This window comes from Mobula hypostoma, chromosome Y (assembly GCF_963921235.1).
Source record: "Mobula hypostoma chromosome Y, sMobHyp1.1, whole genome shotgun sequence".
Lineage (NCBI taxonomy): Eukaryota > Metazoa > Chordata > Chondrichthyes > Myliobatiformes > Myliobatidae > Mobula > Mobula hypostoma.
Genome location: NC_086130.1, coordinates 5770191 through 5794557, shown reverse-complemented (window position 1 = coordinate 5794557; position 24367 = coordinate 5770191). Strand labels below are relative to the sequence as shown.

Genomic DNA, 24367 nt, shown 5'->3' with positions numbered 1-24367 from the left:
AGACAATTTCCAACGAGGTTGGAGACAACATTAGATTCACAGCAACTCCGGCAGGGTTCGCAAGACGTTACTTCCTACAAAGAGAAACCCAATAAATTTTCTCCGTAACTTCCGCCACCTCCAACGGGATCCCACCACTAAGCATATCTTTCCCTCCCCCCCCCTCTGCATTCCGTAGGGATCGCTCCCTACACAACTCCCTTGTCCATTCGTCCCCCCCATCCCTCCCCACTGATCTCCCTCCTGGCACTTATCCGTGTAAGCGGAACAAGTGCTACACATGCCCTTACACTTCCTCCCTTACCACCATTCAGGGCCCCAAACAGTCCTTCCAGGTGAGGCATCACTTCACCTGTGAGTCGACTGGGGTGATATACTGCGTCCGGTGCTCCCGATGTGGCCTTTTATATATTGGTGAGACCCGACGCAGACTGGGAGACCGCTTTGCTGAACATCTACGCTCTGTCCGCCAGAGAAAGCAGGATCTCCCAGTGGCCACACATTTTAATTCCACATCCCATTCCCATTCTGACATGTCTATCCACGGCCTCCTCTACTGTAAAGATGAAGCCACACTCAGGTTGGAGGAACAACACCTTATATTCCGTATGGGTAGCCTCCAACCTGATGGCATGAACATTGACTTCTCTAACTTCCGCTAGGCCCCACCTCCCCCTCGTACCCCATCTGTTACTCTTTTTTATGCACACATTCTTTCTCTCACTCTCCTTTTTCTCCCTCTGTCCCTCTGAATATACCTCTTGCCCATCCTCTGGGTCACCCCCCCCCCGTCTTTCTTCCCGGACCTCCTGTCCCATGATCCTCTCGTATCCCCTTCTGCCTATTACCTGTCCAGCTCTCGGCTCCATCCCTCCCCCTCCTGTCTTCTCCTATCATTTTGGATCTCCCCCTCCCCCTCCAGCTTTCAAATCCCTTACTCACTCTTCCTTCAGTTAGTCCTGACGAAGGGTCTCGGCCTGAAACGTCGACTGCGCCTCTTCCTATAGATGCTGCCTGGCCTGCTGCGTTCACCAGCAACTTTGATGTGTGTTACCCAATAAATTTTGAGTTTTTTGCAATTTTGAGGGTACAGAATCTTTATGTTCCTGTTAGTTTGAAAGGAAAGGTTAAAAGTTTGAAAGAGCCATGGTTTTCAAGGGATATTGAAAACTTGGTTCGGAAAAAGAGAGATATCTACAATAAATACAGGCAGCTTGGAGTAAATGAGGTGCTCGAAGAATATAAAGAAAGTAAAAAGAATCTTAAGAAATAAATTGGAAAAGCTAAAAGAAGATACGAGGTTGCTTTGGCAAGTAAGTGAAAATAAATCCAAAGGGCTTCTACAGTTATATTAACAGCAAAAGGATAGTGAGGAATAAAATTGGTCCCTTAGAGAATCACAGTGGATAGCTATATGTGGAGCCAAAAGAGATGGGGGAGATTTTGAACAATTTCTTTTCTTCGGTATTCACTAAGGAGAAGGATATTGAATTGTGTAAGGTAAAGGAAACAAGAAGGGTAGTTATGGAAACTATGATGATTAAAGAAGAGGAAGTACTGGTGCTTTTAAGGAATATAAAGTGGATAAATCTCCGGGTCCTGACAGGATAGTCCCTCAGATCTTGAGGGAAGTCAGTGCAGAAATAGCAGGGGCTTTGACAGAAATATTTCAAATGTCATTAGAAATGGACATGGTGCCAGAGGACTGGCGTATTGCTCATGTTGTTCCATTGTTTAAAAAGGGTTCTAAGAGTAAACCTAGCAATTAGCAGTAAGTTTGGGTAACTTAATGGAAACTATTCTTAGAGATGGTACATTTAATTATCTGATCAGACAGGGTCTGATTAGGAACAGTCAACATAGATTTGTGCGTGGAAGGTCATGTTTGACAAATCTTATTGAATTTTTTGAAGAGGTTACTAGGAAAGTTGATGAGGGTAAAGCGGTGGATGTTGTCCTAATGGACTTTAGCACGAACTTTGACAAGGTTCCACATGGAAGGTTAGTTAGGAAAGTTCAATCATTAGGTATTAATATCGAAGTAGTAAAATGGATTCAACAGTGGCTGGATGGGAGATGCCAGAGAGCAGTGGTGGATAACTGTTTGTCAGGTTGGAGGCTGGTGACTAGTGGTGTGCCTCAGGGATCTGTACTGGGTCCAATGTTGTTTGTCATATACATTAATGATCTGGATGATGGGGTGGTAAATTCGATTAGCAAGTACGCAGATGATACTAAGATAGGTGGCATTGTGGATAATGAAGCAGGTTTTCAAAGTTTGCAGAAAGGTTTGGGCTGGTTAGAAGAGTGGGCTGAAAGATGGCAGATGCAGTTTAATACTGATAAGTGTGAGGTGCTACATTCTGGTAGGACTAATCAAAATAGGGCATACATGGTAAATGGTAGGGCATTGAAGAATGCAGTAGAACAGCGTGATCTAGGAATAAGGGTGCATAGATCCCTGAAGGTGGAATCTCATGTGGATAGGGTGATATGATGGGGTGAAGGGATAGGTAAATAGGGGTATAGACTAAGAACAATAATTAATTAAAGATCAATCACCTTGTGTGCGCCTTAGCTTACTGTTTTGGACAGTCAAAAAGAAACTTTACCCTGCAACCAGTGACATACTAATCATTGTTCTCTAAAGATAGGCAAAGGCTCAAATACGGAACTATCTGATCTTGCAGCTAAATATGGGAAGTATAGTGTAAGGGCAAGGATACACGGTGTATCGGAAGGATAGGAAGGTAGGCAGAGGTGGAGGCGTGACTCTATTGGTAAGAAATGATATTAAATCATTAGAAAGAGGTAATATAGGATCGGAAGGTGCAGAATCTTTATGGGTTGAGCTAAGAAACTGCAGGGGTAAAAGGACCCTGATGGCAGTTATTTATAGGTTTCCAAACAGCTGCAGGGATGTGGGCTACAAATTACAACAGGAAATAGAAAAGGCTTCAGAAGGGCAGTGTTATGATAATTGTGGGGGATTTTAACATGCGAGTGGATTGGGAAAATCAGGTCAGCACTGGATCTCAAGAAAGAGAATTTGTAGAATGTCTGCGAGATGGCTTTTTAGAACAGCTTGTTGTTGAGCCTACTAGGGGATCGGTTGTACTGGATTGGGTATTGTGTAATGAACTGGAGGTGATTAGAGAGATTGAGGTGAAGGAACCCTTAGGAGACAGTGATCATAACATGATTGAGTTCACTGTGAAATTTGAAAAGAGAAGCCGAAATCTGATGTGTCGATATTTCAGTGGAGTAAAGGAAATTACAGTGGCATGAGGGAGGAACTGGCCAAAGTTGACTGGAAAGGGACTATGACGGGAAAGATGGCAGAGCAGCAGTGGCTGGAGTTTATGCCAGAAGTGAGGAAGGTGCAAAAAATTTTTTTCTTCCAAAAAAGAAGAAATTTTCGAATGGAAAAAGGATGCAACCATGGTTGACAAGAGAAGTCAAACCCAAAGTTAAAGCAAAGGAGAGGGCATACAAGGAAGCAAAAATTAGTGGGAAGACAGAGGATTAGGAAGTTTTTAAAACCGTACAAAAGGAAACTAAGAAGGTCATTAAGCGGGAGAAGATTAACTATGAAAGGAAGCTAGCAAATAATATCAAAGAGTATACTAAAAGCTTTCTCAAGTACATAAAGAGTAAAAGACAGGTGAGAGTAGATATAGGACCGATAGAAAATGATGCTGGAGAAATTGTAATCAGAGATAAGGAGATGGCAGAGGAACTGAACGAGTATTTCGCATCAGTCTTCACTGAGGAAGACATCAGCAGTATACTGGACACTCAAGGGTGGCAGGGAAGAAAAGTGTGCACAGTCACAATTACGACGGAGAAAGTACTCAGGAAGCTGAATAGGCTAAAGGTAGATAAATCTCCCGGACCAGATGGAATGCACCCTCGTGTTCTGAAGGAAGTAGCTGTGGAGATTGCGGAGGCATTAGCAATGATCTTTCAAAAGTCGATAGATTCTGACATGGTTCCGGAGGACTAGAAGATTGCAAATATCACTCCGCTATTTAAGAAGGGGGCAAGGAAGCAAAAAGGAAATTATAGACCTGTTAGCTTGACATCGGTGGTTGGGAAGTTGTTGGAGTCGATTGTCAAGGATGAGATTACAGAGTACCTAGAGGCATATGACAAGATAGGCAGAACTCAGCATGGATTCCTTAAAGGAAAATCCTGCCTGACAAACCTATTACAATTTTTTAATATTTATTTTTTTATCACAGTAGGCTAAACAAGGGAGATGCAGTGGATGTTGTATATTTGGATTTTCAGAAGGCCTTTGACAAGGTGCCACACATGAGGCTACTTAACAAGATAAGAGCCCATGGAATTACGGGAAAGTTACATACGTGGATAGAGCGTTGGCTGATTGGCAGGAAACAGAGAGTGGGAATAAAGGGATCCTATTCTGGTTGGCTGCCGGTTACCAGTGGTGTTCCACAGGGGTCCGTGTTGGGGCTGCTTCTTTTTACATTGTACATCAACGATTTGGATTATAGAATAGATGGTTTGCGGCTAAGTTTGCTGACGATACGAAGATAGGTGGAGGGGCCAGTAGTGCTGAGGAAATGGAGAGTCTGCAGAGAGGCTTGGATAGATTGGAAGAATGGGCAGAGAAGTGGCAAATGAAGTACAATGTTGGAAAGTGTATGGTTATGCACTTTGGCAGAAAAAATAAATGGGCAAACTATTATTTAAATGGGGAAAGAATTCAAAGTTCTGAGATGCAACGGGACTTGGGAGTCCTCGTACAGGATACCCTTAAGGTTAACCTCTAGGTTGAGTCAGTAGTGAAGAAGGCGAATGCAATGTTGGCATTCATTTCTAGAGGAATAGAGTATAGGAGCAGGGATGTGATGTTGAGGCTCTGTAAGGCACTGGTGAGACCTCACTTGGAGTACTGTGGGTAGTTTTGGTCTCCTTATTTAAGAAAGGATGTGCTGACGGAGAGAGTACAGAGAAGATTCACTAGAATGATTCTGGGAATGAGAGGGTTAACATATGAGGAATATTTGTCTGCTCTTGGACTGTATCCCTTGGAGTTTAGAAGAATGAGGGGAGACCGCATAGAAACATTTCGAATGTGAAAGGGATGGTCAGAGTGTATGTGGCAAAGTTGTTTCCCATGATGGGGGAGTCTAGTACGAGAGGGCATGACTTAAGGATTGAAGGGCGCCCATTCACAACAGAAATGTGAAGAGATTTTTTTAGTCAGAGGGTGGTGAATCTATGGAATTGGTTGCCATGGGCAGCAGTGGAGGCCAAGTCATTGGGTGTATTTAAGGCAGAGATTGATAAGTATCTGAGTAGCCAGGGCATCAAAGGTTATGGTGAGAAGGCGGGGGAGTGGGACAAAATGGGAGAATGGATCAGCTCATGATAAAACGGTGGAGCAGACTTGATGGGCCGAATGGCCGACTTCTGCTCCTTTGTCTTATGGTCTTGTGGTCTTACGGCTAGAATGTTGTGGGGAAAAGGGGAAGGCGTCCGAATGAGGAACTGATGAGCTAGCTTTGGGTTAAAATAATTATAACTGACTGACCAATGATTATTTTACATCTAATTGTATCTTAGCATGTGATTGAAATGATTCTAATATTATCTAAACTTGTAATCATAACATTTCCTGCTACCTGATTATTGTTATAAATTGTGGAGAATTGTGTAATTCGGGGGCAGTGTCTGGACTGGCTCTCTCGGGAGATCAGTCTGCAACTTCCCCACAGCATGCTATGAGTAAAGAATTAAGGTTTGAAAAAGAATTACGTGTGTTCGTGTATTTGTGGTGTGATTGTCTTTGCACTGGTCGGTCCAGTACGACAGGTGAAAACAGCTTTTGGTATGCTGGCCTTTATTAATCACAGCATTGAGTATAGGAGTTGGGATGTAATGTTGAAATTGTATAAGGCATTGGTAAGGCCAAATTTGGAGTACAGTTTTGATCACCGAATTAAGGGAAAGATGTCAACAAAATATAGAGAGTTCGGAGAAGATTTACTAGAATGTTGCCTGGGTTTCATCTCCTAAGTTACAGAGAAAGGTTGAACAAATTGGATCTTTATTCTTTGGAGCGTAGAAGGTTGAGGGGAGATTTGATAGAGGTATTTAAAATTATGAGGGGGATAGACAGAGTTGACATGGATAGGCTTTTTCTATTGAGAGTAGGGGAGATTCAAACAAGAGGACATGAGTTGAGAGTTAAAGGACAAAAATTTAGGGGTAACATGAAGGGGAACTTCTTTACTCAGAGAGTGGTAGTTGTGCGGAATGAGCTTCCAGCAGAAGTGGTTGAGGCAGGTTCGATGTTGTCATTTAAAGTTAAAGTGGATAGATATATGGACAGGAAAGGAATGGAGGGTTATGGGCTGAGTGCAGGTCGTTGGGACTAGATGAGAGTAAGCATTCGGCACGGACTAGAAGGGCTGAGGTGGCCTGTTTCCATGCTGTAATTGTTATTTGGTTAATGGCATGAATGGCAGCCGTTTCACTACCAGATGAACTCAACATCTTCTATTCACACTTTGAAAGGGAGAACACAGTTACAGCTCTTGCGATCTCTGTCTCAGAGGTCAATGTTAGACCATTTTTAAAGAAAGTGAACCCTTGCAAGGCTGATAACGCTCTGAAAACCAACCAACTAGCAGGAGTATTCAAAGACACTTGCAACCTCTCACTGCTATGGACAGAAGTTCCCACTTGCTTCAGAAAGGCAACAATTATACCAGTGCGTATGAAGAATAATGTGGGCTGCCTTAACGACAATCACCTGGTAGCACTAATTTCTACAGTGATGTAATACTTCGAGAGGTTGGTCATGACTAGACTGAACTTCTGCCTCAGCAACAATCTGGACCATTGCAATTTGCCTTTTGCCACGACAGGTTAACGCAGGCGCAATCTCAATGGCTCTCCATAGGGCTTTAAACCACCTAGACATCACAAACACCTACATGAGGATGCCATTCATCGACTATAGCTCAGCATTTAATACCATCATTCCCACAATCCTGATTGAGAAGTTGCAGAAGTTGTGAAGTACCTCCTTGTACAATTGGATTTTCTAACCGGAAGACCACAATCTGTGCGTAGTGGTGCTAACATATCCTCCTCGCTGACTATCAACACTGGCGCATCTCAGGGGTGTGTGCTTAGCCCATTGCTCTACTCTCTCTAGACATATGACTGTATGGCTAGGCATAGCTCAAGTACCATCTATAAATTTACTGATGATACAAACATCTGAGACGGTGACAAGAGGGAGTACAGCAGTAAGATATGCCAACTAGTGGAATGGTGCAGCAGCAACAACCTTGCACTCGTCAATAAGACAAAAGAGCTGATAGTGGACTTCAGGAAGAGTAAGACAAAGGAACACATACCAATCCTCATGGAGGGTCCAGAAGTGAGCAGTTTCAAGTTCCGGGTGTCAAGATGTCTGAGAACCTAATCTGGTCCCAGTATATTGATGCGGTTATAAAGAAGGCAAGACAGCAACTTTAATTCATTAGGAGTTTGAAGAGATTCGGTTTACCAACAAAAACGCTCAAAATAGATGGACCGTGGAGAGCATTCTGACAGACCGCATCACCATCTGGTATGGAGGGGCCACTGCACAGGGCCGACCGAAGAAACCTGCAGAAGGTTGTAAATCTAGTCAGCTCCATCTTAGGCACTAGCCTACAAAGTACCCAGTACATCTTTAGGGAGCGGTGTCTCAGAAAGGCAGCATCCATAATTAAGGACTTCCAGCACCCAGGGCATGCCCTTTTCTCACTGTTACCATCAGGTAGGAGATACAGAAGCCTGAAGGCACACACTCAGCCATTCAGGAACAGCTTCTTTCCCTCTGCCATTCGATTCCCAAATGGACTTTGAAGCTCTGGACACTACCTCACTTCTTTGCATTTTTTAAAATCTATACGTAATTGATTTACTTATTTATTATTATTATTATTTCCTCTTCTATACGCCGTATTGCATTGAACTGCTGTTGCTAAATTAACAGATATCATGTAACATGCCGGTGATAATAAACCTGATTCTGATTCTGATAAAGTCAATTCAATTCATTTCAACAAATTACAGGAAGACAGGGGTAAGTGCAGCGGCCATTGTTAGAGTGGCAGAGTTCAAGTAGTGACTTTGAGGCTTTAGCTCTTTGAAGGTTCAGCGAAGAGAGGCTTCAATCAGAGAAAGTAAAAAAGAAAAGCTGTAGGAAGAGGTTTTTCCATCCCTTCTTTACATTTGCTCAGCTAGGACTGTAGTGATGCCATGCAGAAAAGTTGAATCCTCCTTTGCAGGATCTGGAAAAGCAAGGAGACCTTCCTACAACTGCAATGTGTTCTAGCTGCAGGTTTTAACATTTCCTATTAAGGAGTTGGAGCCAGAAATGAATGAACTTTAGATGATTCAGGAGACAGAAGGGCTGATATATAAGATACAGAGGTAATTACACCCAAGTGCAGGATGCAGGAAACTGGGTGACAGTCAGGAAGGGGAAAGGAGTTAAGCAAAAGTACAGAGTACCCCCCCCCCCCCATAACCAGTATATCACTTTGGATACTGTTGGGGCTGGGGGGTTAGTTGGTGACCTAGCAAAAGAAGGAGAGAGAGAAGGGTGAAGTGATGAGGTTTTACACAAGGAGTCTGGGAGATAGATGCTAAATTCAAGGACAGGACCTCCAGGGTTGTGATCTCAGGATTGCTACCCATGCCATGTGCTAATGAGGCCAGAACTAGTAAGACTATACCGTTTAACATGTGGCCAAGGCGTTGGTGTAGGAGGGCGGTCATAGATTTTTGGGTCACTGGGTTGTCTTCCAGGGCAGGTGGGATTTATACAGAATGGATGGTTTGTACCCGAACTGGAGGAGGACTAATATCCTAGCGGACAGATTTGTTAAAGCTGCATGGTGTGATTTAAACTAGAGTTGCAGGCAGATGGGAACCAGAGAACCAGAACAGTTAACGGAGAGGTTGCAGAGGCAAATGTTGGTAAGACCTCAGACATGTCAGGAATCAAAAGCTTGAGCATGGAGATAGTAATGATCACGTTAATGGGACTATATTACAAGCCACCATACTGTCCTAGGGATTTAGAGGAAAAAATTTGTAAAGAGATCACAGAAACACAACATTGTTATATTAGGTAATTTAACTTTCCACATATTGTCTGGGACTCCCATTCTGTGAAAGGACTAGATGGTATAGAGTTTGTCAGATGCAATCAGTTCATAAAAGTCCCAACATGAGAGTGTATGATACTTGATAAGTATGACAGGACAGGTAATAGATATTTACGTAGGGGAACACTTTGCATCTAGTGACTACTCTGCCATTAGTTTCAAATTACATATGCAACATAGATAGGCAGTGTGAGGTTCTAAATTGGCCAATTTTGATGACAACAAAAATGTATGGCAAATGTGGATTGAAATAGTATGTTTTCTGGCAAAGGCGTATTTGATACGTGGGAAGTCTTCAAAAATAAAATTTTGACAGTACAAAGCTTGTATGTGCTTGCCAGAATAAAAGGGAAAGCTAACAAATGTCTCTGGGTTTAAAGAAATATTGAGGCCCTGTTTTTGCATCTATATTTACTCAAGAAATGGACACAAAGTCTATAGAAGTGAGGCAAGTTGGCCTATACAGAATACAGAGATGGAATCACCCTGAGGCAAATCAGGGTGCATAAATCTCCAAGGCCCAACATAGACTAATTAATGACAGTCAGCATGGTTTTGTGCATGGCAGATCAATATTATTCTGGAAGTTATCAGGAAGGTGGATGAAGGCAAGGCAGTGGATGTTGTCCGTATTTACTTTAGCAAGACATTTGACAAGGTCCCGCGTGGAAATTGGTTAAGAAGGTCCAGTCGGTCTACATTCAAGATGGCGAAGTAAATTGGATTAGATGTTTGCTTTGTGGGAGAAGCCAGGGAGTGGTAGTAGATGGCTGCCTCTCGACTGGAGGCCTGTGACTACTGGAGTGCTGCAGGGATAAGACCATAAGATATAGGAGCAGAAGTAGGCCATTTGGCCCATCGAGTCTGCTCTACCATTCAATCATGGGCTGAACCAATTCTTCCAGTCATCCCCATTCCCCTGCTTTCAACCCATACCCTTTGATGCCCTGGCTAATCAAGAACTTATCTATCTCTGCCTTAAATGCAGCCAATGATTTGGCCTCCCCAGCCGCTTGTGGCAATAAATTCCACAGATTTACCACCCTCTAAAATAATTTCTCTGCATCTCTGCTGTAAATGGATGTCTTTCAATCCTGAAATCATACCCTCTTGTCCTAGACTCCCCTACCATGGGAAATAACTTTGCCATATCTAATCTGTTCAGGCCTTTTAACATTCGGACTGTTTCTAGGAAATGCCCCCTCATTCTCCTGAACTCCAGGGAATACAGCCCAAGAGCTGCCAGACATTCCTCATACGGTAACCCTTTCATTCCTGGAATCATTCTCATGAACTTTTTCCAGTGTCAGTATATCCTTTCTAAAATAAGGAGCCCAAAACTGCACACAATACTCCAAAGGGTCAGTGCTGGGTCCTTTGGTGTTTGTCATCTATATCAATGATCAGGATGATAATGTGGTTAACTGAATCAGCAAGTCTGCAGATGACATCAAGATTGCGAGTGTAGGGACAGCAAGGAAGGCTGTTATGCCTTGCAGAGGGATCTGCATCAGCTGGAAAATTGAGCTATAAAATGACAGATGGAATTTGATACAGACATGTGCAAGGTTTTGTACCAGGGTAGATTTTACACAGTAAACTGTACCACACTGAGAGGTATGGTAGAACCACGAGATATCGTTGAAATGGGCATGACATGTAGCTAAGCATGTAAAGAAAGCTTTTGACACATTTCTTTCATAAATCAATGTACTGAGTACAGGAGATGGGATTTACGTTGAAGTTGTTTAAGACATTGGTGAGATCTAGTTTGGAGTAGTGTGAGATTCTACAGGAAAGATGTAAATAAGGTTGAAATAGTGCAGAGAAAATTTACAAGATGCTGCTGTCTAAAGGACCTGAGTTATAAGGAAAGATTGAATAGAATAGGACTGTATTCTTTACAATGTAGAAAACTGAGAGGAGATTTGATAGGGGCATACAAATTTATTAGGAGTATGAATAGGGTAAATGCAAACAGGCTTTTTTCATTGATGGGACTACAATCAGCAATCATGACTTAAAGGTGAAAGGTGAAAACTTCCAGCGGGGGGGGGGAGCATGAGTGAAACCTCTTCACTCAGCAGGTTGTGAGATTGTGTAATGAGCTGCCAGTGCAAGTGATGTATACGAACTCGATTTCAACGTTTAAGAGAAGTTTTGATAGGTATATGGATGGTAGGGGTATGGATGGTAATGGTCCGGTGCAGGTTGATGGAAGTAGGCATTTTAAATGGTTTTGCCACAAACTAGATGGGCCAAAAGGCCTGTTTCTATGCTGTATTTCTCTATGACTATGATTGCATTAACGATTAGGTACAGATAAACCTAACGCAGTGGACACTCAGTGTAAGCGTGCAAGAATAATGACTGAATCTTCAAAGCTAAAAATGTTCTCAAATAAAACAATAAATTCCACACTTTCTCTTAGAGTTTAAGATGTTAAAAAACTTACCCAAAAATAATTCGTGTAATACGCAAATAATCTCTAAATTTACTGAACATATTCCATGTCTACAAAATTTCCATTACTTCCCAATCTTTAAAAAGAATTACATTCAAGCAAAATACACAGTCATTTCAAATGCACCCATATTTAAACAGAACTTATCCAGAAAGTCAATCAATTTGCATCCAATGGTAAGTCATTTTAATACATGTTATGTCTTATTAGTTATGATTTTTCTTGTGGTAACACCTGTCGTATAACTGGCCCCAGCATCTCTGCATTCTTTTCATGCTAGTGTAACAAGCGTATTCCTCCCAAAGCACATGATGTCGCAACTTGCACAATACCCTCTTGCACATTGATCGGATCTTAGATGCACCCTACAAGGGTAGTTGTACATTTACAATACAACCAACAGAACAGTATGATAATTTTAAACACAAGAAATTCTGCAGATGCTGGAATTCCAAAGCGATACACAGAAAATGTTGGAAAAAGTTGGCAGGTTGAACAGCACCTATAGAGGTGAAAAACAGTTGACATTTTGGGCTGAGACCTTTTTTATAGCATGGGAAGGGAAGAATGAAGATGCCTGAATAAAAAAGGTGAGGGGAGGGAAAGAAGGATATCTAGAAGGTGATTGGTGAAGACAGGTAAGTGGGAAAGGTAAAGCTCTGAAAATGAAATAATCTGATAGGGGAGTATCATAGGAGAAAGGGAAGGAGGGGTTGAGGAGAGGTAAGTAAGTACAGTGGGGAATAGAAGAAGAAGGGAGGGGGAGGACAAATGTGTTTTAACCGAAAAAGAGAAATCAATATTCATACCATCAGTTTGCAAGCTACCCAGATGGAATATAAAGTGCTGCTTCACTATCCTGCGGTCTGACAATTTGTTGCTTTTTCCATTACTTAAAATACAGCTATTAACACACCTTCCCAACTTGTTGCAGGTTAAGTAAACAACTTCAGAAATGCACTGTATGTACAAACTAATGGTGTGTGTTTTCTCTGGCATTTATAGACTCTTTAGAAAGTGACATTTTCACTTGTAAAGTCCTAAAGTGGGCTTCAGTATTTCACCAGCTAATACAGAAATTTCACTTCTCTGTATCATGTTCTGTATAAACCAGCAATCCAACACAGCAGTCTGTGCCACGGGTAAAGTAACATGCAACCTTGGAGCACAAGGGTTGTGAATCACAGGCTAACAAAAACCAAGAACTGGAGGCCCCAGTTGGATATAGAGGGAAGTCTATGTAGAATACTATGAAGCAGAAGTGGGAGGCATTGACTCTGCGATATTAAAAAATTCCTTGATTAAGAGGTTTTCCTTAAGAAACAGGCATGTTGGCATATGATAAAAGGTTAGTCAAGCTGGGTTCATATATGCTAGAGTTTAGAAGAGTTGTACCTTTAATTGAAACAAGTAAGTCTTGTAGGGCCTTGACAGACTGAAAGCCAGAAATATCTTTTGAGAGGATATATAATTAGAGGTTACTGTTTTAAAAACAGGGAGCTGCCATAAAATAATCATTTTTATTCCTCAGTGGGTCATGAAACTTTGGAATGTCTTGCCATGAAAGTTTTTTTTGGTATGTGCCTGTGTGCATGTGAGTCTGTGTGTGCCTCCGTAATGATGTCTTTTTCATGGCTTATAGAAGGCGTGGGGCTGAGAGAGCGAGAGAGAGACTGTGTGGTGTGCCGCTCCTCATACAGACATTTTCGCAGTATTTTTCCCTTCTATTTTTATGAGGTCGAGTTGCGATCTCAACACTCAACCCAGCACTTGGGAGCGAACACGACTAGTTTCGAACCCAGGAACCTCCGCTCCCAGGTCCGGCACTGATGTCGTTGCACCACCAGCCGGCCCAACTATAACAGGTTTTAAAGTAGATACACTTACTAAGAGCAAACAAGCCATTGTGGTGGTGTGCTACACACAGCACTAAAATAACCACACGTAGACAATGAGTTAGAGTTGCGATGAAAGAGATTTATTCAAACTTCGCGGCCTGCTTTAAAGCCTTCCGGTTCCCACCTTCCCTGGGCAGGATTGCTGTGGGGAATGCATATTCCCAGACCCTTTCTGCGCACGGGATTTCCCCCCTGCTGGTGAAGATGGCCTGGCGCCCTTTTTGGGGCCGGCCCTCTGCCTGCGTGCGCTGTCGTGAGCCGGTTCGTGTGGGTCATCATACAGCATTCTAGTGAATCTTCACTACACTTCTTGTAAGAAACTTAGTATTAACTTGTTCAAAGATTATCATGCAATATTTATCAAAATTAGTTACAAATCTATGGAATTCATTGTTGTTTACCTGTACACTTGCAGGTGGCTGAAATGACAAAGAGTGAGGTATATTTGACAATGCAGAGGTGCGCAATGTCTTATGCCGCTTCAGCTTGTCGCACAGTAGACTGTAAATTGCATTAAATTGATCATAGGCATCTGTCTTCAATGACTGGAAATGAAATTAAAGCTAGTTAAATTGACCTGTATAGAAAATGACCAGAAAACAATATCAATTTCCTCTAAGTATGTAGTTTTGATTATCAATGTTAGTCAATGTTGATATAGACAGAAAAAAATAAGTAACATACAACAAAATAATGATCAAATATAAGAATTCAGATGTTAACACCTGAATAACTACACACACTTTGGACAGTATAAAACTCAATAAGTCGAGGAGTGTCACCGTACCTGCAGTGTGCGTTCTCTTTCCAGACCCAATTCTGTCATGTACATAAGTACCTGCTCATTCAGAGGCTCTGCTTTGATTTCTTTCACTTGCTTCGATTCCTTTATTAACTATGAAAAGCATAACAATTAAAACATTTTGTGTTCAACTTTACATTTTGCATTGTAAGAGCATTAACTGTAAGTATGTGTTCCAACATGCATAAAACTAATAGTTAGGTAACACCAGCCATTTGTAAAAGAAAAAAATAAACATTGTTTTATATTTGAATCATCCAGATGAAAACTGATACAATCGCTCAATTTCACTGCAGATTTCAAATTGATTTTATAGTACTTTATATCCCCTTAGAAATTCCCAAGCCCCATAACAATCAACTAATTACTTTGAAATACATTAATCCGTCATTATAAGCAAATAGCCGAAGCAAATCAGCATGGTAAGAGGGAACATTCTTATTTCTGATTTAGAATTCTGTGCAATTCAACGTAGTGCATTGCTTCAGGATTGTTATCTTTCAAACCAGGTATCAAAAGACTTGACAGCCTCTCTGAAGAAGGAATGGTCTTCAGCCATCACTAAAAAACTCTCATTTATTTGTCTACTGTATGTAACAGTATGTAAAATGGTTGCATGTAACAGTGATTTCACTTCAAGTAATTGACTGGCTATGAAGCGCTGATAAGTATCCTGAAGTTGTAATAATTTTCTATTTCATTTGATTTTGTAAGAAGAAATGACAGATGATCATTGGGTAAAACAGTGAGAAACGTCTTCTACTACAACTTGTGATGATGGGTTAAGTTTTTATTTGATGTTAGCACATTCAGCAATTTCTGTACTACACTGAAACATCAGCCTTGATTTTACACTTGACTTAATAACATTTTGAGACCAAAAATGAAACTGACATGTAAGGATGTGTTTCTATTTCCTTTACTGACAAGTTGGTACTCATTACTCAAAGCCGGTACCTGGATTTGAAAAAAAATCCTCAATTTTTAAACTGATTATGGGTATTAAGCAGCACATAATACAGGTGTCCCCCGCTTTTTGAACGTTCGCTTTATGACACCTCGCTCTTACGAAAGACCTACATTAGTTACCTGTTTTCGCTAACAGAAGGTGTTCTGTCGATTTCTAAGCTATCGAACAAGCCTAAAAGAGTTCATAAGGGTGTTACACTTAGCATAGAACTAGACATAATTAAGCATTTCAATCGTGGTGAATGAAGTAAGGACAAAGTGAGCTTCGTTTGTGGAAGTTGACGAAGATGATGTTGAAGAGGTTCTAGCATCCCATGACCAAGAACTGAGAGATGAAGAGCTGGTCCAATTGGAAGAGGAAAGGATAACACTCGAAACCGAATGCAGTAGCCAATAGACCGAACGTGAAACAACTGCGTGAGATTTTCGCCGCAATGATTGCAGAAAAGTACGACTTTAATGTTGAAAGAGTACATTGGTTTAGTGTATATTTTCAAGCTTGTTTGAGTGCTTACAAACAACTGCTTGGTAGAAAAATGTGCAAGGCTAGCAGTCAAGCAAGCCTTCCACATCAGCCACAGCAGACGACGAACCTCAACCTTTGCCTTCGAGGCAGGCAGACATAGAAGAAGATGACCTGCCTGCCCTAATGACACCCCAGCCCCCAGACCAATACACTGCCGCGGAGAATGCAGTGGTAGCCGGGACGGACCCAGCACATCTTTAAGAAAAAAGCTGAAATAAACAAGCTAATTAATTAGGTGCCACCCGGCATGTAAATGTCGGCTCAGATCAGAGGCGATTGCCGATTGCGTCATCTAATTAATCAGCTTGTTTATTTCAGCTTTTTTCTTAAAGATGAGCTGCGTGCGTCCCGGCTAACGCTGCACCACTGCATGCTTTGTGGATCGGTATCGGTCAGCAGCCTGGAGGGTAGGGATCACTGCACCACCATCCAGCGAGTGGATTTAACAAGGTGTTTTTGCTCACGGAACAGGCACTCACTGGATTTTTTTTTTTTGTTTTTGGCACCATCCTTTGTAATCTCCAGAGTCTGGTGCTTAAAAATCCCAGGAGATCAACAGTTTCTGAGATACTCAAATCACCCTGCTGGGTGGCACCTAATTAATTAGTTTGTTTATTTTGGCTTTTTTCTTAAAGAGGTGCCCGACACGCTCCAGCTAGCACTGCACCACTGGTTGTAGTTCCACCTAACCTATCCATACATCTCACAATTTTGTAAACCTATATGGTTTATTTTATAAACCTATTTATTTTACAAAACCTAGGTTTTGTAAACCTATTTGCTTGTCATATATATTAATGATCTGGATGATGGGGTGGTAAATTGGATTAATAAGTTTGTAATGATACTAAGATAGGTGTCGTTGTGGATAATCAAGCAGGTTTTCAAAGCTTGCAGAGATATTTAGGCCAGTTAGAAGAGTGGGCTGAAAGATGGCAGATGGAGTTTAATGCTGAAAAATGTGAGGTGCTACATTTTGGTAGAACTAATCAAAATAGGACATACATGGTAAATGGTGGGGCATTGAAGAATGCTGTAGAACAGGGGGATCTAGGAATAATGGTGCATAGTTCCTTGAAGGTGGAATCGCATGCGGCTAGGGTGGTGAAGAAAGCTTTTGCTATACCAGCCTTTATAAATCAGAGCATTGAGTATAGGAGTTGGGATGTAATGTTGAAATTGTATAAGGCATTGGTGAGGCCAAATTTGGAGTATTGTGTACAGTTTTGATCACCAAATTAAGGGAAAGATGACAATAAAATTGAGAGAGCACAGAGGAGATTTACTAAAATGTTGCCCGGGTTTCATCTCCTAAGTTAGAGAAAAAGATTGAACAAGTTAGGTCTTTATTCTTCGGAGCGTAGAAGGTTGAAGGGGGACTTGATAGAGGTGTTTAAAACTATGAGGGGGATAGATAGAGTTGACGTGGATAGGCTTTTTCCATTGAGAGTGGGGGAGATTCAAAAAAGAGGACATGAGTTGAGAGTTAAAGGGCATAAGTTTAGGGTTAACATGAGGGGGATCTTCTTTACTCAGAGAGTGGTAGCTGTGTGGAACGAGCTTCCAAATTGGATAGATATATGGACAAGAAAGGAATGGAGGGTTATGGGCTGAGTGCAGGTCGGTGGAACTAGGTGAGAGTAAGAGTTCGGCACGGACTAGAATGGCCGACATGGCCTGTTTCCGTGCTGTATTTAGTATATGGTTATATGGTTATATCTCAATCTTCTACATTCTAAAGAATACAGTCTTAACTTATTCAATCTTTCCTTATAAATCAGGTCCTCCAAACCCAGCAACATCGTTGTAAATTTTCTTTGTCATCTCTTGACCGTGATATAATCTTTCCTATAGGCATTTGTTCAAAACTGCTCACAACACCTTAAATTAGACCTCATCAATATCTTAGACACAGTCAACATAAAATCTCATCTCTTGTACTCAATATATTGATTTACAGCCAACGTGCCTTAAGCTTTCTTTATGACCCTATCTACCTGTGACACCACTTTAGCTGAATCATGTTTCTGTATTTCCAGATCCTTTTATTCCAATACACTCCCCAGTGCTCTACCGTTCAATGCGTAAGAACTACCCTGGTTGGTCCTACCGAGGTGCAAAACCTCACATTTGAATTTCATCATTCCACTTGAACGGCACTGAATTCCATCTGCCATTTTTCAGCCCATTTTTCCAGCTGATACAGATCCCTCTGCAAGCTATGACAGCCTTCCTCACTGTACCCCCAGTCTTGGCATCATCTGGAAATTTGTGATCCAGTTAACCACATTGTCATCCAGATCACTAACGTAGATGGCAAATAACAAAGAATCAGCACTAATCCCTGTGGCACACCACCAGTCACAGGCCTCCAATCAGAGAGCAGCCTTCTGCTGCCACACTGGCTTCTCCCACAATGCTAATATTGATTTCAACGTACTACCTCATCCTGAATGCAAGTGACCGAACTTTGTTCACCAGCATGCCATGTGGGACCTTATCAAATGCCTTACGAAAGTCCATGTAGACAACATCCACTGGCTTCATCAACTTTCCCGATAACCTCCTTGAAAACATGTATAAGACTAGTTAGACATGACTTAGCACAAGCAAAACTATGCTGATTACCCTTAATGTCCCTGTCAATCCAAATACTTATATATACTGTCCCTATCTCTTTGTATATTTACTTTGAAACTAATGGCATTGTGATCACTATATGCCAAGTATTCCCCATACTCAAACTTCTGTATTACCTAATAGCAGATCCAGTATTGTATGCTGTCTTGTTGGGACTTCTATGTACCGATGAAGGAAGCTTTCCTGAACACATTTGACAACTCTATCTTATGAAGCCCTCTGAAGTCCCAGTCAATATGTGGAAAATTACAATCACCTACTACAACAATCTTACATTTCTCGCAACAATCTCTGCTCTTTTTTACAAATTTGTTTCTCCAAATTCCTAGGACTGTTGGATGGTCTGTAATATAGTTCCACTAACATAGTCATACATTTCTTACTCCTCAGTTCCACCATAATGCCTCACTAGACCAGTTCTCCAGTCTTTCCTGATGGCGCACTACTGTGACATTTTCCCTGACTAGTAACACCCCTTCTCCTGTAAACCCTTCCACTGTTATGTCTAAAATAGAATCCCAGAATGTTGAGCTGCCAGTCCTAACCCTCCTGCCACCAAGTCTCACTAATGTCTGTAATATCATAATGTCAGGTGCTAATCCATTCCCTGAGCTAATTTGCATTTGCTACAATAAATCTTGCAGTAAAATATACACAGCTCAGGATAATTGTTTCACCAAGCTCAATCTTGTGATTCCTGACTATCTGAAGTCTGACCAACATCTAATGCAACAAACTCTCCTCTAACTATTCTGGCACTCTGGTTCACATCACTCTCAAACTCTATTTTAAACCCCACCGTGTAGCATTACCAAACCCTCCCACTAAGATATTAGTTCCCTTCCAGCTCAGGTGCAAGTGTCCCTTCTGTACAGTTTCCACCTTCCCTGAATCCAAAAATCTCATGCACTTGCCACTACACCAACTCCTTAGCCACGAGTTAAACTGTATAATCTTCCTAGTTCAGGCTTTGCTAAAGCATTGGCTCCAGTAGCCATCCTGAGATCACAGCCCTGGAGTTCCTGTCCTTTAATTTAGCATCTAACTCCCTGGACTCCCAATGCGAACTTTATCTCTTATCATGTCCATGTCATTGATATCCATATGACCCATGACCTCTGGCTGTTCACTCTCCTACTTAAGAATGCTGAGGACTCGATCTAAGATGTCCCAGACCCCGACACCTAGAAGGCAACATCTGGGAATTTCGCTCTCATTTACAGAACTTCCTATCCATTCCCCTAACTTATGAATCCCCTATAACCTTACATGCCTCTTCTTCCCCACCCTTTCCTTCAGTCACACAGACAGACTCAGACAGTGCTAGAGATCTGACTACTGAATACTTTACTGTCGCCAATCAATTGATACTAGAGCGTACAATCACCACAGCAATATTTGATTCTGCGCTTCCCGCTCCCTGGATTACAAATCGATAGTAAATATTAAAAATTTAAATTATAAATCATAAATAGAAGATAGAAAAGGGAAAGTAAGGTAGTGCAAAAAAAACCGAGAGGCAGGTCCAGATATTTGTAGAGTACGGCCCAAATCCGGGTCAGGATCCGTTCAGCAGTCTTATTACAGTTGGAAAGAAGCTGTTCCCAAATCTGGCCGTACGAATTTTCAAGCTCCTGAGCCTTCTCCTGGAGGGAAGAGGGACAAAAAGTGTGTTGGCTGGGTGGGTTAAGTCCTTGATTATCCTGGCAGCACTGCTCTGGCAGCGTGCGGTGTAAAGTGAGCCCAAGGACGGAAGATTGGTTTGTGTGATGTGTTGTGCCGTGTTCACGATCTTCTGCAGCTTCTTCCGGCCTTGGACAGGACAACTTTCATATCAGGTTGTGATGCACCCTAGAAGAATGCTTTCTACGGTGCATCTATAAAAATTAGTGAGGGTTTAGGGGCCAGGCCAAATTTCTTTCGTTTTCTCAGGAAGCAAAGGTGCTGGTGGGCCTTCTTAGCAGTGAACTCTGCTTGGCTGGACCAAGTCTGGTCATTTGTGATATTAACCCTGAGGAACTTAAAGCTTTTGACCTGTTCCACTTGTGCACCACCGATGTAAAATGCGTCGTGCGGTCCGCTACTCCTTCTGAAGTCAACAACCAATTCCTTCGTCTTGCTGATATTGAGGGATAGGTTATTGTCTTCACACCATGCCACCAGGTTCTTAATTTCCTCTCTGTACTCAAACTCATCTTCACCCGAGATACGGCCTACAATTGTTGTGTCAGCAGCAAACTTATATATTGAGTTCGATGGAAACTTGGCTACACAATCGTGGGTGTACAGTGAGTACAGCGGGGGCTGAGTACACAGCCTTGTGGGGCAATGGTGCTCAGAGTGATTGTAGAGGAGAACTTGTCCCCTATTTTTACAGCCTGGGTCCTGTCTGTGAGGAAGATGAAGATCCACCTGCAGATCTGAGTGCTAAGGCCTAGGTTCCAGAGCTTAGGAATCAGTTTATCTGGAATGATGGTATTAAAGGCAGAGCCGTAGTCAATGAAAAGGAGCCTTACATATGCGTCTTTATTCTCCAGGTGCACTAAGGAGGAATGTAGGGCCAGAGAGATGGCACTTGCTGTTGACGTATTGCTCCGGTAGGCGAATTGCAAAGCGTCGAGGTTGACCGGTAGGCTGTGGTTGATGTGTGCCATAACCAATCTCTCGAAGTACTTCATAGCAATTGATGTCAGAGCCACAGGTCGATAGTCATATAGGCATGCCACCTTGCTCTTCTTCGGCACTGGGATTATCGCTGCCTTCTTAAAACACGAGGGGATCTTAGACTGAAGCAAGAAGCAGCTGAAGATGTCAGCAAACACTCCAGCTAGCTCGCTTGCACAGGTCCGGAGAACCCGTCCCGGGACACCATCTCGGCCCGTCGTCCTCCTTGGATTTATCTTCAGGAAGGCCCTTCTAACGTCCTCCTCGGAGACGATGAAATCTCGATGCCACCAGGTCCGGTTCATCCGCAGGGAGCGGGACGCTCCTCTTCTGTTCGAATCTTGTGTAGAATACGTTAAGTTCGTCAGGGAGAGAAGCATCACAGTTATTGATATTCCCAACATGAGGAATTCTGCAGATGCTGGAAATTCAAGCAACACATCTGCTCTCACTCCATCCTCCCGCCACCCCACTAGGAATAGGGTTCATCTGGTCCTCACCAACCACCCTACCAGCCTCCGGGTCCAACAAATAATTCCGCCAAGTAACTTCCGCCACCTCCAACGGGATCCTACCACTAAGCACATCTTTCCCTCCCCCACCTCTGCTTTCCGCAGGGATCGCTCCCTACGCGACTCCCTTGTCCATTCGTCCCCCCCATCTCTCCCCACTGATCTCCCTCCTGGCACTTATCCTTGTAAGCGGAACAAGTGCTACACATGCCCTTACACTTCCTCCCTTACCACCATTCAGGGCCCCAAACAGTCCTTCCAGGTGAGGCATCACTTCACCTGTGAGTCAGCTGGGGTGATATACTGCATCTGGCGCTCCCAATGTGGCCTTTTATATATTGGCGAGACCCGACACAGACTGGGAGACCGCTTTGCTGAACACCCACGCTCTGTCCGCCAGAGAAAGCAGGATCTCCCAGTGGTCACACATTTTAATTCCATATCCCATTCCCATTCTGACATGTCTATCCATGGCCTCCTCTACAGCAAAGATGAAGCCACACTCAGGTTGGAGAAACAACACCTTATATTCCATCTGGGTAGCCTCCAACCTGATGGCATGAACATTGACTTCCACTAGTGCCCCACCTCCTCATCGTACCCCATCCGTTACGTATATACACACATTCTTTCTCTCACTCTCCTTTTTCTCCCTCTGTCCCTCTGACTATACCCCTTGCCCATCCTCTGGGATTCCCCCACCCCCACCTTTTCCTTCCCCCTGGGCCTCCTGTCCCATGATCCTTTCATATCACTTTTGCCAATCACCTGTCCAGCTCTTGGCTCCATCCCTCCCCCTCCTGTCTTCTCCTATCATTCTGGATCTCCCCCTCCCCCTCCCACTTTCAAATCTCTTACTAGCTCTTCCTTCAGTTAGTCCTGACGAAGGATCTTGGCCTGAAACGTCGACTGTACCTCTTCCTAGAGATGCTGCCTGGATCGATATTCCCAGCCTTTTCTTTGCGCCCAGTGATTTCATTTAGACCCTGCCACAGTCTACTTGCATCCCTCTGGTTAGCTTGGGTTTCCAACTTGGCTCAATATTGCCTCTTGGCGCCCTTAATGGTTTTCCGGAGTTCATGCCTGGATTCCGTGTAGCAACTGGTATCCCCGGACCTAAAAGCCGCAGCTCTAGCCTTCAAAAGGGACTTGACCTTATAATTCATCCAAGGTTTCCAGTTAGGGAATACTCGGATTGTCTTGCGAGACACACAGTCCTCTGTGCATTTCCAAATAAAGTCCGCGACAGGTGAGGCATACTCATCGAAGTTAGCTGCCGAGTCCTTGAATACTTACCAGTCCACTGATTCAAAGCAGTCACGAAGGACCTCATTCGTTTCCTCCCTCCAATGCCTCACCACTTTTGACACCGTGACCTCCTGTTTCAGTTTCTGTTTGTAAGCCGGGAGGAAGAGTATGGCCTGATGGTCTGATTTTCCGAAGTGAGGGTGTGGGACGGAACAGTAGGCATCCTTGACTGCTGTGTAGCAGTGGTCAAGTATATTCGGGCCTCTAGTGGGGCAGGAGATATGCTGGTATAACTTTGGCAGCGCCTTTCCGAGGTTGGCCTGGTTAAAGTCCCCGGCTGTAATGAGCAAAGCCTCCGGATACCTGGTCTCAAGTTCACTGATGTATACAGTATGTTCAGAGCACACTCCACGTCTGCCTGGGGGGCGGGAAGTAGACTGCTGTCAGTATGACCGAGGTGAATTCTTATGGCAGATAATAGGGACGACACTTCACCAACAGGTGTTCCAGGTCCGGGCTGCAGGAGCTTGTCAGTGCCACTGTGTCCGAGCACTACGCAGTGTTGATCAGTAGGCAGACACCACCTCCCCTCGTCTTGCCCAAAGACGCCGTGCGATCCATCCGATGGATCAAAAATCTCTCCGGTCGGATGGCACGGTCGGGGGTGGCAGGGGTGAGCCAGATCTCAGTGAAACAGAGTGCACAGCAGTTCTGCATCTCCCTGCAGTAAGTCCCCCTTTAAGATCATCCACCTTGTTCTCTATGGCTAGCACATTAGCTAGTAGGATGGTGGGCACAGGGATCCTGAAGCCCCTCTGCTTCAATCTGACCAGCAGCCCATCTCTTTTCCCACGCTTCCTCGGTAAATAGTGCATCTTTCCAGGTTTCCATCGATGCAGTGTGTTGTTGGCAGCTCTTTGAGGTTGGTGGATGCGTCCCACGGGGATCCATTGGCGGGTCGTGTCATCCGGCGCTCTGGGTCGGGCCGAGAGACGGGGTAGGCTCCGCTGCCACTTCCAGCTGCCAGGGGCCCGGGCTGTCGATTGGGTCGGGCCCTAAAGCTGACACTTAATCCCAGATGGCTGGGCTCCTGGCTGAAACAAGTCCTTAAGCTGAGTCATGGTTGCAGAGGCCTCCGCTCCAGTCGAGCCTCGGGCTCGATTTCCGAGGTCGGCGGCGGAGGCCTCACTTCCGGCAACTGTGGATGGCCACCAACGGGGCTTTACGGTGGTTGCTCCGGGGGAGCGTCTGGGGCATCTTGAGGTCTCCAATGTCACTTCTGTGTGGTCGTCTGCTCCGGAGAGGTGCTGGTCGGAATGGGCCGTGTCTCCAAGCGCTCCGGCACGGTAGCAGACCGCGGTTCTCCGGGAACGTGGTGGGCCTCGTTGGTCGGGTCCAGGTGCGGTCCAGAGTTTAATAAGCAGTTCTGGCGTGGTGG

At 43.5% G+C, this 24367-nt stretch overlaps 1 protein-coding gene across 1 annotated transcript in view; it reads right to left on the bottom strand.

Annotated features, from left to right (window-relative positions):
• Positions 1–24367, bottom strand: part of LOC134341058 (serine/threonine-protein kinase SIK3-like) — a 410314-nt gene that overhangs the window by 182476 nt on the left and 203471 nt on the right. The window contains exons 8-9 of the mRNA XM_063038806.1: positions 14356–14463; positions 13970–14113 (exon numbers count right to left, since the gene is read on the bottom strand). Coding sequence (XP_062894876.1) covers positions 13970–14113; positions 14356–14463 — 252 coding nt within the window. The remainder of the gene's footprint in view (positions 1–13969; positions 14114–14355; positions 14464–24367) is intronic.